At 55.8% G+C, this 15,764-nt stretch overlaps 2 protein-coding genes across 2 annotated transcripts; both read left to right on the top strand.

Annotated features, from left to right (window-relative positions):
* The first annotated feature begins 1,885 nt into the window (after nucleotides 1-1,885).
* Nucleotides 1,886-9,308, top strand: NONO (non-POU domain containing octamer binding). The gene is made up of 11 exons (XM_014074759.2): nucleotides 1,886-2,039; nucleotides 2,352-2,505; nucleotides 4,321-4,514; nucleotides 4,974-5,275; nucleotides 5,819-5,914; nucleotides 6,725-6,921; nucleotides 7,011-7,095; nucleotides 7,406-7,508; nucleotides 7,616-7,658; nucleotides 7,854-7,963; nucleotides 8,403-9,308. The coding sequence occupies exons 2-11, from the start codon at nucleotides 2,379-2,381 to the stop codon at nucleotides 8,538-8,540; spliced, it is 1,395 nt and encodes a 464-aa protein (XP_013930234.2). The 5' UTR covers nucleotides 1,886-2,039; nucleotides 2,352-2,378; the 3' UTR covers nucleotides 8,541-9,308.
* Nucleotides 9,309-10,042: 734 nt separating this feature from the next.
* Nucleotides 10,043-15,185, top strand: ITGB1BP2 (integrin subunit beta 1 binding protein 2). Its single transcript, XM_014074754.2, has 11 exons — nucleotides 10,043-10,222; nucleotides 10,714-10,763; nucleotides 11,140-11,196; nucleotides 11,940-12,073; nucleotides 12,366-12,484; nucleotides 12,816-12,871; nucleotides 13,105-13,175; nucleotides 13,596-13,698; nucleotides 14,020-14,142; nucleotides 14,296-14,358; nucleotides 14,816-15,185. Exons 1-11 carry the CDS (start codon nucleotides 10,159-10,161, stop codon nucleotides 15,035-15,037), a joined length of 1,062 nt encoding a protein of 353 aa, XP_013930229.2. The 5' UTR covers nucleotides 10,043-10,158; the 3' UTR covers nucleotides 15,038-15,185.
* The last annotated feature ends 579 nt before the right edge of the window (nucleotides 15,186-15,764 follow it).

Below are 15,764 nucleotides of genomic sequence, written 5' to 3'. Positions count from 1 at the left end.
GGCTGCAACAATCTTTCCCAGCCTGCATTTTTCTGAAAACATAGCAGCGGTGGCAGGCCACTTTCGATTCCGCACAGCTTGATCCGGACTGGGGCCAACGCCAGAAAGTGCCACTTCTTCCCCAGACCAACATGCAGAGATTTTGCAGACCCGGCCCAGGGAAAGTTTTCTGCAATGCCCACGGACATGTGCAGGCTGCTCCCTGGGGGAGAGCCGAGTCCCCTCGCCCATTCGCCTCTCTCGGAGGGGACTCGGCAACCCCTCCAGAGGAGATTATGGTCTGGATGAGGCTCCCGGAGGGCCAAGCTTCGGTGGGCGTAAGCCGGGAGCCCTGGCTTTCCTGCCAGAAAGTCTGAGCTGGCTGAGGAGCTGAAGAACGGCTGTGCCCATCTTGCCCTGGGAGTCGCTCCGTCCCAAAACATGTCTCGGCAGTCCTCCAGCCTCCCTCCACCAATCTCGGTGCAAAAGCTACAAATGGCGCTTCTGAGATCCCAGGGTGAACAACTGTGGAGTGCACAGTTGCTACCTCTCCCCACCCCCTTCTGGGCTTCCTCTGTGCCAGCCTCCTCCGGCAAGGGCCTCTAGGCACATGGCATTTCCTGCTGCTCTCCCAGGGAGGCCAGGCAGCCACAAATGGCTAGGAGGTAGAAGCGCAGCATCTGGGTGGCTCAGGGTGGACACCTCCTCCAGAGCAGGTCACGCACCTTAAGTGGGCAACCTTGGAGCAGAGGGTGGGTGGGGCCCTTGTTGCAGCCAGGGAAGATGCGTAGCTAGAGCTGATCTAAGGACAGGTGACCAGAGCTGGAGAGAACCACAGCCGTTAACCATGATTTGTCCAGCACAAAGTCTGGGCTGCCAGGACATGCCCAGGGCTTAGCCCAGCAGGATGAACGGGGCAGGTGAATCCTGGTGCTGGAAGTAGAGGGATGGATATGACCTCTCAGCTGTGTGCTCTTCTCCCCTACCCAAACCCTAAGCTTTCCAAGGCCTATCATCTGTAGAGCTTCACCAACGTGTAGCAACGATGGGCTTCGTGATCCTAACCGTCTACCTGCAGTGCAGCTTTGTTGCCTTCCCTTCCTCCCGAAAACTGGACTTCAATTGTGGGACACACGCACGCGCGCGCACACACACACACACACACACACCCTGGTGGGATGGTTGGAAGAAGGCTGGCTTGCATTCTGGCCAGTTGGTTTCCTTTGAGCACGGCGGGGCACCCTAGAAGAGGATACCAGAGCAAAGTGGTGCTTCTTCCCTTCCCCTCTCAACAGCTGGAAACTGCATGGAACTCATGGGTCTCCCTCGGCCTCCCCAGCGATCCCGCATAGAATTGGGCTGCAACAGCCTAGAAATCTTAGCGGAGACCTTTAATGGGAAAAAAAGGTGGGGGGAATCCTGAAGGTTTAGGATCGCGCTGCGCGGCTTGTTCCCCCCCTCCCCCCGAAGACAACTGGCTACAAGCTGGATCGGGAGCAAAGTTCTGCGCGAGATTTGCATGTACTTGAATAAATATTAATCCCGACCCGCCGGCGCTCCAACCGGCCCTGGGAAGCGGCCTTGCCCTAGCGCCCCCGCCGGCAGACCGCTACGCCTTCCACTCCGCCCGCGGTCCCTTTAAGAAGCGGCACGCTTCCTTGTGCGCCTGCGCGGATATCGCGGAGCCTCACGTCACTCGCTCTTCGCCCCCTCCCTTTTCCTGCCCCTTTGTCCCTTTCCCACCACTCACTCAAACCTGACTGGAAAGCGCCTCGAGTGCCGATTGGCTAAGCTTTGCGCGGGCCGGGGGAGCAGAGAGCCGGACCAATCGGAGGCCCCGCGGCCCGCTCGGTTTGCCTTCGTCTTTAGATCGGCAAGCATGGCGGCCACTTAGCGGGAGAACTGGAGCGGCCTTTCAACCAATTGGGCCCGCCAAAAAGCGGCAGGGGCGGGACGGGGCCAGCACGCACCAGAGAACGGTTTCCGGCCTCGCGCGCCCCCATTTTTTCCTTCTTCCTTTACCTCCCCCCCCCTCCCGCCTTCTCGTCGGCTCGCCTGAGGTGAGGAGGCCGCGGCGGCGCCGGGACCGAGCGGGCCTCGCGAAGCGCCTCTCCTCCGGCGGAGGGGGATGCTCGAGGCGGCGAGGGCGCGGCCGGCCCTGCCTCGCTCCCATCGGCCGGCCTCCGAGAAGCGCCACGGGGACCGGAGGCTCCCCGGGGAGAGCGTGGGGACGGCGGAGTTGGGACGCTCTCGGCTCCGCTGGCCGCGATCGCGGAGCGCGCTGGGAATTGTAGTCCGAGTGGGGGGGGGGAGAAGCGGTGGCGGGGAGGTGAGGCGGCCCAACCATCTCTCTCTCGGCTCCTCTCCCGCAGGGAGCCGGCCCTCCGCCCCGGCCAAGCATGCAGGGCAGCAAGGGCTTCGCCATGGAGAAGCAGAATCACGTCCCGCGGAAGCCGCCGCAGCACCACCAGCAGTCGCAGCAACAGGCCGCCCCCGCCAACGGGCAGCAGCAGCTCAACAGCCAGAGTGAGTGTCCGGAGGGGATGGCGCGCTCCCGTGGACGGGCCAGCCGGGACAACAGAAGCCCCAAGGCGGCTCCTGAGCCCGTGCGGAGCAGCCGATCCACCTGGGGCTGCAGCTGCGGGAGGAAAAGAGCGTCTCCCGCAGCAGCAGCAGCATATGAGTACCCGAAGCTGCCTCTGCCGGAGAGGCCGAATCTATGCTGGCTCGGCTTGATCTCCCTTCGCTTCCCGCCCCAACAAGAAACATGGACGTCTGATTGGGAATTAACCCGGCCTAGATCAGTGTTTCTCAACCTTGGCAACTTGAAGATGTCTGGACTTCAACTCCCAGAATACCCCAGCCAGCATTCGCTGGCTGGGGTATTCTGGGAGTTGAAGTCCAGTCATCTTCAAGTTGCCAAGGTTGAGAAACACTGGCCTAGATTATCTAGCCTCAGGGGTGTCCAAACTTGGGACCTTTAAGACTTGTGGACTTCAACTCCCATAATTCCCCAGCACAAGTCTTAAAGGTCCCAAGTTTGGACATCCCTGAGCTAGATGGGCAGAATCGGGGCTATTCTTATTGGCGGCAAAACGAAATCAAACTCTACGGGCTGCAGCGTAATTTAAAGAGGGAACCCTGAAACTTCTTTGTTGCAAGTTATAATCACTGTTAGGACAGTTGCTTTCTCTGGCTCAGCTGTCCCTTTGGTACTTTCTCACATTTTAGGGTTAGAATCTTTGTCTCCAGCTCAAGAATATATAGACTCCTTATGTAACATTCCCGTGGTTCGTCCATGAGGCCAATGTAGAGAAAAGACAGGACACGAGCTTTCTCGGGATGGAGCGACCCAGATTGGGGGTCTGAGAGCCCCTTTTATTGAGATAGGACAAAGGCAGGAGGAGCAATAGCATGTGCTTAAAAACAGCCTGTAAAAGTACAATTTCTAATCTCCTACTCAGGAAAGTTCTGTCTATATATGGTCAAATCCTGGGCGTCATTGGTAAGGCACATCTCAGGATGTTTTGTTATGAACTATCAGGATGTTATGGAGTTTTAGGAGCTTGTTTTCTCCTGTGTGGTTCAGCGTGGCTCCGCATGCCCTGGTATGAACTGGGCCATGGGTGACCGCTACGCCTACACAAGGAATTATATTACAACATCCTTATATATAGTTAACATTAAGATTAAAAGACAAAGAAGTCTGAATTTTGGGATAAGTGGTTGCATAACAGGAATAAAGTTAATTCAGCCGAGAAACAATAGAGAAATGTATAGAACTGTAGATGAATGTACGTATATAAATATAGAAGCGATATAAGATTGATGTATACAGGTATGATGACGTAGCAATGTTAATGGGATGATTGTAAGATGTTATAGAGGGGAAAAAACAAAAATATCTCCTTTTAAGACTAATATATAGACTCCCTAAAGCTTTTAGTAAATCTGGTATTGGCCCCTCAGAGGAATTTACGGGTCACCTAATATTTAGCTAGCTTGTAAGCCATTTTATTATTAAGACTTGGCCTTCCTTTTGAAGGAAGCTGAAAAGCTTTCCCACCCGCATCCCCTTGTAGCTGCTCCAGACCTGACCTTACACTTGTTCAGTTCTGCATTTGTAATCTTATAATGCATAAGATGAAGGTTGCAGCGGATATTCTCCTTCTGGTTGTCTGGAGAGGCAGACATGGATAGTTTTGAGCGGCTCTTTCCTGTGGCTGTAAATTGGAGGTGCTGTTAATGTCCGGATCGTGATATATGATATTCTGGAGTATGTTAATAGTCATCATTTGTTCCCCAGTTTTGCAGAGTGAATTTATATCTTCTTTCCCTCAGATGAAGGCCTGACGATTGACTTGAAGAACTTCCGAAAACCTGGGGAAAAGACCTTCACCCAGAGGAGTCGCCTCTTCGTGGGAAACTTGCCACCTGATATCACTGAGGAGGAGATGAGAAAGATGTTTGAAAAATATGGAAAAGCCGGTGAAGTCTTCATTCACAAGGACAAAGGCTTTGGCTTCATCCGACTGGTGAGTGACCAGAGCTGTTTCTTCTGGCGAGTCCCGGGGTTGGGGGGAAGCTAACCAGACTGAATTTGAAGAGCGTAACTGTTATTCTTTGAGCAGCATACAACCCACGTGCCTTATTTTGGATACAAGCAAATTTCAGGCTGTTGGCCCTCCAGAAGGTATTTTTCGCCTCTGTGGCTGTCATTGATCGCAACTATCTCTGCACAAATGAGAGCTGAACACTGGCAAATGGTCTTGGCAGTCTGGCTGCTTGGGTCTTTTATTCCTGTGGGAGCCAGGCATAGGTTGGGGCCTTTTCTGTGGCTGGTTCCTTACAAAGTGGAATCTTCCATATTTAACTTCTATACCTTCCTTTAATCCACCTAACAACTGTTCTTTGGGCTATAGTACAAATACTCTCGGGACTACCGCAATGAAGTTCTTCCCAGAAGCACCTTTCATTTAGTCTCTTGCCCGCAGGAAACCCGGACCCTGGCTGAGATCGCAAAGGTGGAGCTGGACAACATGCCTCTGCGTGGGAAGCAGCTGCGTGTGCGCTTCGCTTGCCACAGCGCGTCGCTGACGGTTAGGAACCTGCCGCAGTTCGTGTCTAATGAGCTCCTGGAAGAGGCTTTTTCCATGTTTGGCCAGGTTGAGAGGGCTGTGGTCATTGTGGATGACAGAGGCCGACCTTCCGGAAAGGGCATCGTGGAGTTCTCAGGGAAACCAGCTGCCAGAAAAGCCCTGGACAGATGTGGCGAGGGGTCCTTCTTGCTGACTACGTAAGCACAGGCGGGGACCCTCTGGGTCAGTTGGGTGGGCTTGCAGCTAGAAGGCTGATCTTCTCTGTTTGTGTCCGCAGTCATAAATGGGGGGGGGACTGTGCAACTTTGGTGGCCCCTGTTGGTGAATGATCTTTGCCTCTGGTGAGTAGGGCTGACAAAGTGGAGAGACTATGCACACAGCAACTGCGTTCTCTTTTTGAAAGGCATTGCAGCCTAGAAGTGTTGTATGTGTATGCTCAGATCAGCTACCTAGGAAGCTGATTCCTCCTTCCACACACCCGAGCATGGAAGGTGCTGCTTCTGAGATAAGCCACTGAGGAACTGAAGAGCAGGATCTTACTGGGTAACTTGGTGCTTCGATACAAATAATTGACTTTCTGCTGGTTGCCCCAATGGCTTCAAGAAGCGCCAGTTGCTAACTTGTCGAAGAAAGACCCTCCATTCTGAAAAGGGAATGAAGGGGAAGTTGGACACTAAAGGGTGTTGCTAACTTTCTGGTTTTAGCCCCTGAGGTTGCCTGTTCTCAAACTTTTCTCCAAGGTTCCCTCGGCCTGTGACGGTGGAACCCATGGACCAGTACGATGATGAGGAAGGACTGCCAGAGAAGCTGGTCATCAAAAACCAACAATATCACAAGTAGGTGCTAGGGAGATTCCAAGTGGCACCTTTGTGATGGAAACGGCTGTTCTTAAAAAGCTGGTCCACCCAGCATGCACTCACGGAGGGAAACCCCTTTGGCCTAGGCTTATGTTTGTCAAAGCAGAGGTGGAAATGGAATCATTGTCCTCTGCATCCACGGTGCAGTTGGGGTTCCTTTGGTGGGTTGGATGCTCTGGAGCTGCTGGCTCTGCTAATTCCACAGGTGCTGGCTGAGAGGGCCGCTCGATTCTTCCTCCCGTTTTCTGTATATTTGATTATTCATGTTACAACAGCAGCTAGGATTGTATTTGCACAAAATTGGAAAAATGAAGAGATCCCTACAGAGGAGAATGTGATTGGGGGAAATATTAGAATGTGCAGGAATGAATAGATCAACACTGGCAATTAAAGAGAAAGAACAAACTGGTTATTATATTGGAAGCATTTTATCGATGGTTAGAGAATGAATATAAAAATTAGAAGTAAAACTAGCTGTGTTAAAATGTATTAATTAACATTAACATAACTGAGTTAAATTAAGAAGAGGATTGTTATAATATCAAACATGTAAGATATTGGCATTAAGTTGGAATAAATAAATAAATAAATAATGAACATGATTGTAAAACTGAACTTACTGCACAAAATATTTGTACCCAGACAACAGACTATTCAATGGACTATTTGTATTAAGACAAAATAAAAACTTTACCAAAAAGAAAACAGATTCTTCCTCCCAGCCCCTGGCCTTTCGCTCATGGCTTGCAGTTCCTGAGTGAGGGTCTCTCTGCCTTCTGCCCCCCGCAGGGAGCGCGAGCAGCCTCCCCGCTTTGCACAGCCCGGCTCCTTTGAGTACGAGTACGCCATGCGCTGGAAGGCCTTAATCGAAATGGAGAAGCAGCAGCAAGACCAAGTGGACCGTAACATTAAGGAGGCCCGGGAGAAACTGGAGATGGAGATGGAGGCGGCTCGTCACGAGCACCAGGTCATGCTCATGCGCCAAGGTGGGCACCGGAATTCATTGGGACTTGTTGTGTGGGGGGGTCGCTTCTGGCAGCCCCGCCTGGATACCAAACTGTCCTCTTTCTTCCAGATTTGATGAGACGCCAGGAGGAGCTCCGGCGCATGGAGGAGCTGCACAACCAGGAGGTGCAGAAGCGCAAACAGCTGGAACTCAGGTGAGCAGCAGATCGACAAAGGCCGCTCCGGTACAGATGGCAGAATACATGATAAAAGGTCGAAAACTGGTTCATGAAGAGAGCTGAAAAACGACATTCATCCTTTAGCCAGGGAAATTATCCAAAGAGCTCTTGGCTCCAGTCTTCCAACTGAGTGCTCTCTTGATGAATTGATGGGGACCCCCCCCCCTTGATCCTTTTGGGGGGGGGGGCTTAGTGGATGCAGCCTGCCAAGCTGAGACGCGGCCGAGGGGCCTAATCCTTGGGGAGGCTGCTGAAGCAGGGAGACCAGTCCGGGCTTCTCTGGCAGGCAAGAAGAGGAGCGCCGGCGCCGGGAGGAGGAGATGCGGCGGCAGCAGGAGGAGATGATGAGGCGGCAGCAGGAGGGCTTCAAGGGCGCCTACCCTGATGCGGTAAGTGGGGGGGTGGTTAGGGCTGATGGGCAGAAGCGGGAGGGAGCCGGCGGCAGCACCTGATTTCAGGGCCCTCTGCTCACCATGGGCTTCTCCGTCTGTTTCAGAGAGAGCCTCCCGATATGCGAATGGGGCAGATGGGGATGGGAGGTAAGTGGCACAGAGATGCCCAGACACACACGAGGCCGAGACATACGGCCCTGGTTCTGGGCACCGGCTGAAGGTCAGGGTCTCTGCCTGCAGCTGAGCTGGGGCCGGGCTTGGGGAGACGGCTGGTGAATCGGGGGGTTTCCCTGGTGGATTCTGAAGCTGTACTTCAGGAGGGGTTCCTGCTTTGCCCTTCAGGTGCAATAGGGATGAACAACAGGGGGACCATGGGGGGCACCAGCGTCCCTGCAGGACCCCCGCCCACGACTGGCCCTGGACCAATGATCCCTGATGGAGCCATGGGAATGGTAAGATCAACCGAGCTCTTGTCCTTGAAAGTGTGGGGGGAGGAAGAGCCCAGAATTATCACAGTAGTATCATGAGGACTTGTGCTTGCATTTCAAGTGAATGTTTCTTAGATATTGGAGGCGGGGGGAGGTGGCTAGCTGTGGCAACATTCCAAGCACAGTCCATTTGGTAATTTTTATTTCTTAAGGTCATTAACTGGTTTTGGGGTCCTTGCCTTTTTTTCCCGACAAACCTAAGGAGGGCTGGGGGGGGGGGGCTTGGAGGACGTAAGATCTCTTTCAGGAGCTGTTAACTCTTAGAGCTTTAAAAAGAGTGCTTCCACTGGGCTTAGGCTGAGACCTGCCTCTGAGCCCCCTTGTGTGTCTTCGTGAAGCCCCTTTAAAGTCTCTGGGCCTCTGGTTGTTTCTGACCAAAACCTTCCTTTTCTCTCTGCACAAGACCCCTCCACCACCAGCCGATCGCTTCGGACAGAGCGGGGCCATGGAAGGTCTGGGCACTATGGGAGGAAGCACGCCGGGATTCAACCGGGGGGCTCCCGGGGGAGATTTCGGCCCTAACAAGCGTCGCCGGTACTAAGAGGAAAGGGTCCCGTGCCTGGCTCTCCTCTCAAGAAGACCCCCTAGCTCCTTCTTGGGCCCCCAGGGGTTTGGCCAAGGCATCTGGTAACGTTTCTAAACGGTGCAGCTGATACCGGGAGGGTTGCATTCCTGCAAGCACGCAATGTGAACATGGATCCCAGGAGGCTTCAGTAGCTGTGTAGTGTATATGGGCCGAGCTAGGACCCCTGGCCCTTTTCCTTCCCGTCCCCCAAGCCCCTCACCACCGGCTCTCCTCGGAGGCCACCAGCTGTCCCCCAGGCCTCGGAAATGCCCTTCCGAGCACTGGGGCAAGGCCTGTGGTTCTGTACGTGGCCCCAGCCACAAATGGCAGATCATGTAGGGAGGCGGGGGAGGGGGGAATAGTTTTTTTAAAAACTTGTAGCTTTTTATTTTTTCCTCTGGACCATTTTTTTTTCTTCCCGTAGTTTTCTGGGGCAGCCGAGAGGGCTCGATAGTGGTGATGGTTCTGGGATGAATTATTCAGTGTTGTACCATTCTTTTCTCTCTTTTTTTTTTATTGGTAGAAAAGTACAATCTATTGGACATAATAAAAACACGAAAAAGTTTCCTGTTTAAAAATAAAAAAAAACTCAGCTGAAACAATTGTTTGTATAACCCTAACTTTACCCGTCTTGTGTAGAAGTAAATGTGTGAACCTGAGCTGTAATCGTCTACTAACAGGTTGAGTTTGTCTCCAGATTGTTACAGGAATGCATTATTATTAAAAAGGGATTTTAAGACTTTTTCACCTTGTGTCCCATCTGTCGTGTCTCCTGGGGTTCTGATGACTAGATGGAAAATCCAGGCAGGCTGTTCCTCCTGACAAAGGGGCGGGGGGGCTCAGCCTCTTCCTGCTGCCGTGAAGTGGGGTCGGCCATTCCTTGAGCTGTGCACCTCCCAATCCCCAGGGTATCTTTGCCCAAGGGGGGACGGCTGGGAATTCTTCTGGGAGTTGCTGGTCTAACACATTGGGGAAACCGCTTTAACGGCGCAGCAGTCGTGCGAGCCAAGAGGTCACGGATGGAGCTGGGTAGCTCAGTCGCTTGCTTTCTGGGGAAACAGCCATGACGTCTGTGGAGCTCCCTATAAACTGGGGGAGCTGAAGGAAAGATGGGGGGCAGTCAAGGCATGGAGGAAGAGGCAGGCTCAGCCCTCCCCTCCTTGGACAAAGGATGGGTCGGGGATCTCCTGCCCTTTCGGGGGATACCTGGAATGTGCTGGGGGCCTCGCTGGCCAGAATAAATCACTTTTTTCTTCCTCTGCATGGTTGCCATGTTTCTGCTGCCCTTCCTGTTTGTCATGGGGATGAAGCAGCTGGGGGCTGCATCAGGCAAGGGGAAGCAAGTAGCCCCACATCTGAGCAGGAGAGGCAGCCGAGGAGGAGCTCCTGTTCTTGGCTGGCAGCTGAGCCTCAGGCAGAGGGGAGTCCCGTTTCCCCCCTGCCCGCCCCTCCCTCGTGATGCGGAGCGGTGGAGCAGCTGCTGCCCTTTTCTGGGCTGGCTCAGGCCCCCTTTGCATCCCCCGCGACTAAAGATAGCTGAGTCTCCTGGCCCCGCAGCCGCCAGGCCGGAAAGGCTCCCTCCCAGCCCAGGGCGATGGCTTTGCTGTGCTACAGGAAAGGCTGCGGGCAGAGATTCGACCCCGAGAGGAACAGCCAGGGTAGGGGGGCAGGGAGGGTGGCCGGGCACAGGAGCGGAGGCTGCTGGATGGAGGGCTTTGCCTGGGGAGGAGGGGAATCACACGTTGGGGGTGGGGGAGTATGCATATGTTGGCGGGGGCTTCCACTGGTGCTGATGTCCTGAAAGGAGAGGGGTGGTCAGAGGGAATAATTCCCCGTACGGGGGCTCCAGAAGGGGAAGGAGCTGTGGCCTTGCTGACCAACTTGGCTGGAAGGGTGGCATATTGTGGGAACTGCAGCCCCACAATTGGGGAGGGGGCCCACAGCAGGGCTTTCCCTCCCCCCCTCTCTCTCTGCCTGCTGGGACTTGATCAGGAGTGCCAGTCTTGGAGAAGAGATGAGCCAGAGGACTCGTAGGCCTCTCCTCCCAAGAACAGTCTGGAAATGGGGCAGGATGGAAGGAGGGCGGGGGGGGGGGGCAAACGAAGCCGCTTGCTGGAAGAAAACCTCCCTCCCTCCCTCCCTCTCTCAGATGCCTGCCTCCACCACCCGGGCTTCCCCATCTTCCATGATGCCTTGAAGGTGAGGTATCCACCTGCCCAGGGCAGGTGGGAGCTGAACTGCCTTCCCCTGCAGTCAGCCACGGATGGAACGGCAGCCATGGGGCAGGGAGGGTCCCGGAGGACGAGGGCCATTGAACAGCTCAGTGTCCCCATAGAGAGGACGATCTGCGCTCTCCCCCTCCCTCCATGTCAAGGCACCGGTCCTGCCCTTATTGCTCCTGCCCTCCCCAGTAGGAAGGCAGTGTGCAGATAGGACAGCAACACCTTTGCGGCCAGCCTTGCCCCCACCCCATCCCGGTCAACAAGTGAGGGCGTGGCCTGGTTGCTCTTCACAGCATGTTTGAGAGGCTGCCGGGCTTGGAGGAGTGGGCGCTCACTCCGCGTCCTTCTCCTAGGGCTGGTCTTGCTGCAAGAAACGGACGACCGACTTCTCCGAATTCCTCTCCATAAAGGTACAGGATGCTTAGGGACCGCGGGGTGCCGGCTGCCCGTCCTGTCAGCGCATCTGCCCCCTGGCAGAGGGCCAGCCCAGCTCTGACTCCCCCGTAGCTTTTGCTGCACAGGCCCTGTTGCCTTTTTCAGCCGTCCTGTTTCCCAAACATCACCATCTTACCCATCTGGGAAAAGGGGGTTGGTGGCGAGGGAGGGAGGGTGACTGCAGGGCAGAGCGGGAGGGTCCCGTGACCCGTCGCCATCCAAACCCAGGGCTCAACTAGAGGGCCACAGTCCTGTCTCCCTTGCAAACTGCTACCTCCATGGAAAGGAAAAGGCTGGCAGGCCATTCAGGGACTCGGCAGGACTAAGGCGGCTTTGCAACTTTAATAAAATTTGTATGCCGCCCACTCCCTAGGGGACTCTGGGCAGCTCACAACAAAAGCAAAAACATAGAATATTAAAAGTACAATTATTTAAAATAAAATCATCCATTCAATCATGTGGGGCTGGATTTTAATCAACACCCCAGGCCTGCCGGAACAGCCAGGTCTTGGTCACTTTACGGAAGGCCGGGAGAGTGGTAAGGGTCCGGAACTTTGCGGGTAGCTCGTTCCATAAGGCCGGCGCAGCTACAGAGAAGGCCCTCCCTTGGAGGGCCGCCAGCCGCCATTTTCCGGTCGACGGCACCCGGAGGGTGGCCCAACCTGTGTGATCTTATTGGTCGTTGTGAGGTAAATGGTAGGAGGCTTTCTCTCCGAAGGGCTGCACGAAAGGTTTCCACAGCAACGAGAAGCCTCCGGAGCCCGAAGACGCCTCAGCCCAGCCCAAGCCGTGCACCGCAGACCTGGTTCCGGAGCCAAAGTCCACGGAGGTGCTGCAGCGGGAGAGACCCAGGTGAGGAGGGGCTTGATAAGGAACGCGCCCGGAGGTCACCAAGCCTGCCAGTGCCGTCAGCTTTCGGCTGGGGCTGGGAAGGGGTTGTGTTTTTACAGGTATACTTCCTCCGCACGAGGAGGTCCCATTGATCTGCTTCCCTTCCCAACCCCATCAGTCAATTACGCACCGGGAGAAGGAACCGGTCCGTGGGGTGGGGCTGGCAGAAGAACAGGAGTTACCCTCCTTTTGCCCCAACTTAACGTAAACTGGCACCTCCATGCCCACATCCTGCCCTCTCTTTGTCCTCCAGTTCCGATGAGCCCAAGCAGCCGCTGTTGGTGAAGGTGGCCCAGGCACTACAGCAAGTTCTGGAGAAGCTGGACACATCCATGGGCCCGCAGCCTGCCCCGCACGGCTTGGCCAGCCCCGGTGGGAAACATTAGCGGGCTTGCTGGGGGGGGGGGTGAGGAAGCCAGAGTGAAGGGAGGCAGCTGAGCTGCTAAGGGGCCCCTCTCTTCCCAGCTGACTGGGGATGCCACAGGAGGCCCCAATGCACCTCTGGGTGGCCCTGGGAAGCTGTGTGGAGAACCAGCTGAGAACGCTGGAGACTGCAGCCATCCAAACCTGGCTTGGGGAAGGTCCGGAGCCTCTGGGCAGAGGCTGTGGGGCAGGACAGGCTCCCTTGCAAGCAGACACGGTTGGCCCTAGGGGGAGCAGACTTGCAAGGCTCCGAATGGTTCTTTTTTGGCTGTCTTCTTAGGCGGCGGCTCAGAGACGAGCATCGGCACGGCCTGCAGAAACGCCGGCTGCAAAGCGGTGAGTTGCCGTTGGGCTGCGTGGCTTCTAACATCCTCCTTGTACCCAATTAAGGACCCAGCCTTGGCTGGTTGGGAAACAGCCTGCCTCCCAAGGGCAGGGCAGCGCTGGTCAAAGAGGGAGAGAAGGAAGTGCTGGGCTGACAGAGCCGGGCGCCCTTGGCAGCTGCGGGGATGGCTTCTTCCTGCCCACTTGGCCCATCCTTCCTTTCTCCTCCCTGGTTCCCCTTTCAGACTTTCCAGGGGGAGGAGAGCAAGACGGAGAGCTGCCAGTTCCACCCAGGAGTGCCCGTCTTCCATGAGGGGTAAGCATCCCGGGCACTTAGGATGCCTTTCCTGCCCAAAGTCTCTGCCTCCATCGGTGATGCCCACGGCGGGGGATTACCTGCCGTGGGACCTGGCCTCTTCCACCCCCTCCTGCCCCTCCACATTGGCCCGCCTGGGGCTGCTGATTCACATCAGCATGGCCCCTCCAGCTGTGTCCCCTCCAAAGAGCTGCCTGCCACTCCCAGGGGGCACACGAGGCAGATGAGGCCTCCTGCGGTTCTTGTCCTCCTAATCACTCGTTGAATGGAGGCTTCACCCGCGTTGGGAGCCATCTGGAACTGCGGGGTGTCGGGCACGGATTCCTATTCTAACTACCCAGAGAAATATCTGCCCAAGCTCTCTGCTTGTCTCTTCCCCCCCCCCCCCCCCCCGCTCCTCTCCGGCTGGGATCCATCCAGCATGAAATACTGGAGTTGCTGTGGGATCAAAACCACGGATTTTGCCGCATTCCTGGAGCAGAAGGGTTGCAGCAGAGGGAAGCACACCTGGGTAACGAGGCAGGTGAGGGTCTTCTGCCTAACGCCCGCCCTGTCCGTGCCTTGGCCTGCAGCCGGAAGGAAGCAGGCGGCCGCTCTGCCGGGACAGTAAGGGATTGGACCAGCCTGGCTGGTTGCGGCTACCTGTGAAGTATGGGCTTGAAGGGGGAAGGGGGCTTCTTGCCACGGGAAAACCATCCTGCAGCTTAGGAGGGAAATGGGGCTGGTGGCTCCCTGTCCCGTTTGGGGTCCCTGGGGAGGTTTTCTGCCTGCGGGGGTCTTGCAAGGACTCCCTGCCTAAGAGGGGGCATGAATGTAGAGCGGCTGTTTTTCTACCGGCATCCAGGAGGACAAGAAGCTGGTCTCTTGTCGGCAGGACTGGCACCAAACCAGCAGCCAAGTGGTGGTGACCCTCTATGCCAGGACCCCCCTGCCCCACCTCAGCTCCATCAAGGCCAACCGCACTGGGGTAAGGAAGCAGGGCCGCCGGAGGGGGAGAGGAGGCACAGCTGCTTCTCAGAGGCGGCCTGCTGGGCACTGCGACCAACTGCCCTTGCAGTACAGGGCAGAGGTCCTGCGGCAGGGCTTGGGTCTGAGGAGGCTTCTTCCTCTTGCTTTGCAGCTGGACATCCGGGTAGCCTTTGAGGGGGAGAAGTTCTTCCAGGTCCAGCTGGATCTCTGGGGGGTAGGTCTGGCTTATGTGGCTTATGAGGTGGCGCAGTGGTTAAATGCAGCACTGCAGGGCTACTTCAGCTGACTGCAGTTCTGCAGTTCGGCTGTTCAAATCTCACCGGCTCAGGGTTGACTCAGCCTTCCATCCTTCCGAGGTGGGTAAAATGAGGACCCGGATTGTTGTTGGGGGCGATATGCTGACTCTGTAAACCGCTTAGAGAGGGCTGAAAGCCCCTATGAAGCGGTATATAAGTCTAACTGCTATTGCTATTGAGACAACACACCACCTCCCCCCCCCCGACACCAAATGATGTCTTCCTACCCATGAAAAGGCTGGGGGTGGGAGAGAGCCCCCGTTTGTGAGGCTCCGGGCCACCTTCCCACCCTCATAGTGCCAGGACAGCCACTGCAGGCATTGGGGATGGGGGGGGGGGGATGCTGGTTTTCCTTCTCCGGCTCTCCCCTTCCAGGTCATCAACGTGGAGAAGAGCTTCGCCAGCCTCTTGCCTTCCAAGGTGGAAATCGCCCTGAAGAAAGCCAGCCCCATTGCCTGGGCTAGGCTGGAGCAGCCGCACAGCCAAGCCGAGGCCCTTCAGACCCCGTCTCAGGAGGCGGCCACCCCAGGCAGCTCCCTGGAAGCCCCACTGGAGGAGTCAGACGACAGCCTGGGCTGGTCTGAGGAGGAGGACTGAGCGGGCAGCTGAGCCAGGCTGAGGAGCGGGGAGAGGGGGGACGGGCTGGCTCTGGGGCTGCAAGAGGGCAGCACTACCTGGGAGACAGAGAGTTTCACCCCTGCAGGAGGACCCTGTCTTCTCCTGAAATAAAAGCAAATTCTTTCAATGGGAGGAAGTCAGCGTGCCCATAAGTGGCTTGTGTGTGTTTGTGTGTGTGTGTGTGCGCATGCAGGCAGACCCTCCCTCCCGTCTTTGCAAGAGCTTTGTGCAGCCACGCGATTGATCTTTCCCAGTGCAAAGTGGTGATGACTGGGACCGCAGCCAGCGATAAGCTGCCCTGCCGTGTGCCAGCCCTCCTCCAATCTCAGCCGCAAAAGCTGCTGGTCTCCATGTGTGCAGCAGCCAGGTAGGAAGGGAAGGCTTCCACATCCTCTGGGCATCCAGGTATGCCAAGCAAGGTGCCCCAAAACCCAGAATCCATGAGACCGGCATTAACCCAAGAAACCGGAATAATTTCTTCCGGTGGCTGCTTTTCAGACAAACACAAACAAAATCATGGAAAAGGCATAAGCACCCTGAATGTCCTTCTCTCCAAGCGGGGAGGGAAGAGGCTCAGCTGGAAATCAGCGAAGTTCCTCCTCTTTGCAGGAATCCATCACCCGCTGCTCGGGTACCGCTTGGGTTGCTAAGAAACCCAGCCTCAGAGACTGCCAGCATCTCCTGCGCTGGGCTTTCTGCCCCTTTC

This window comes from Thamnophis sirtalis, unplaced genomic scaffold (genome assembly GCF_051295495.1).
Source record: "Thamnophis sirtalis isolate CommonGarterSnake01/CBP01778 unplaced genomic scaffold, rThaSir2_p1.2 scaffold_13, whole genome shotgun sequence".
Lineage (NCBI taxonomy): Eukaryota > Metazoa > Chordata > Lepidosauria > Squamata > Natricidae > Thamnophis > Thamnophis sirtalis.
The sequence above is the reverse complement of the archived record's forward strand: the minus strand, read 5'-3'. Positions and strand labels throughout refer to the sequence as shown.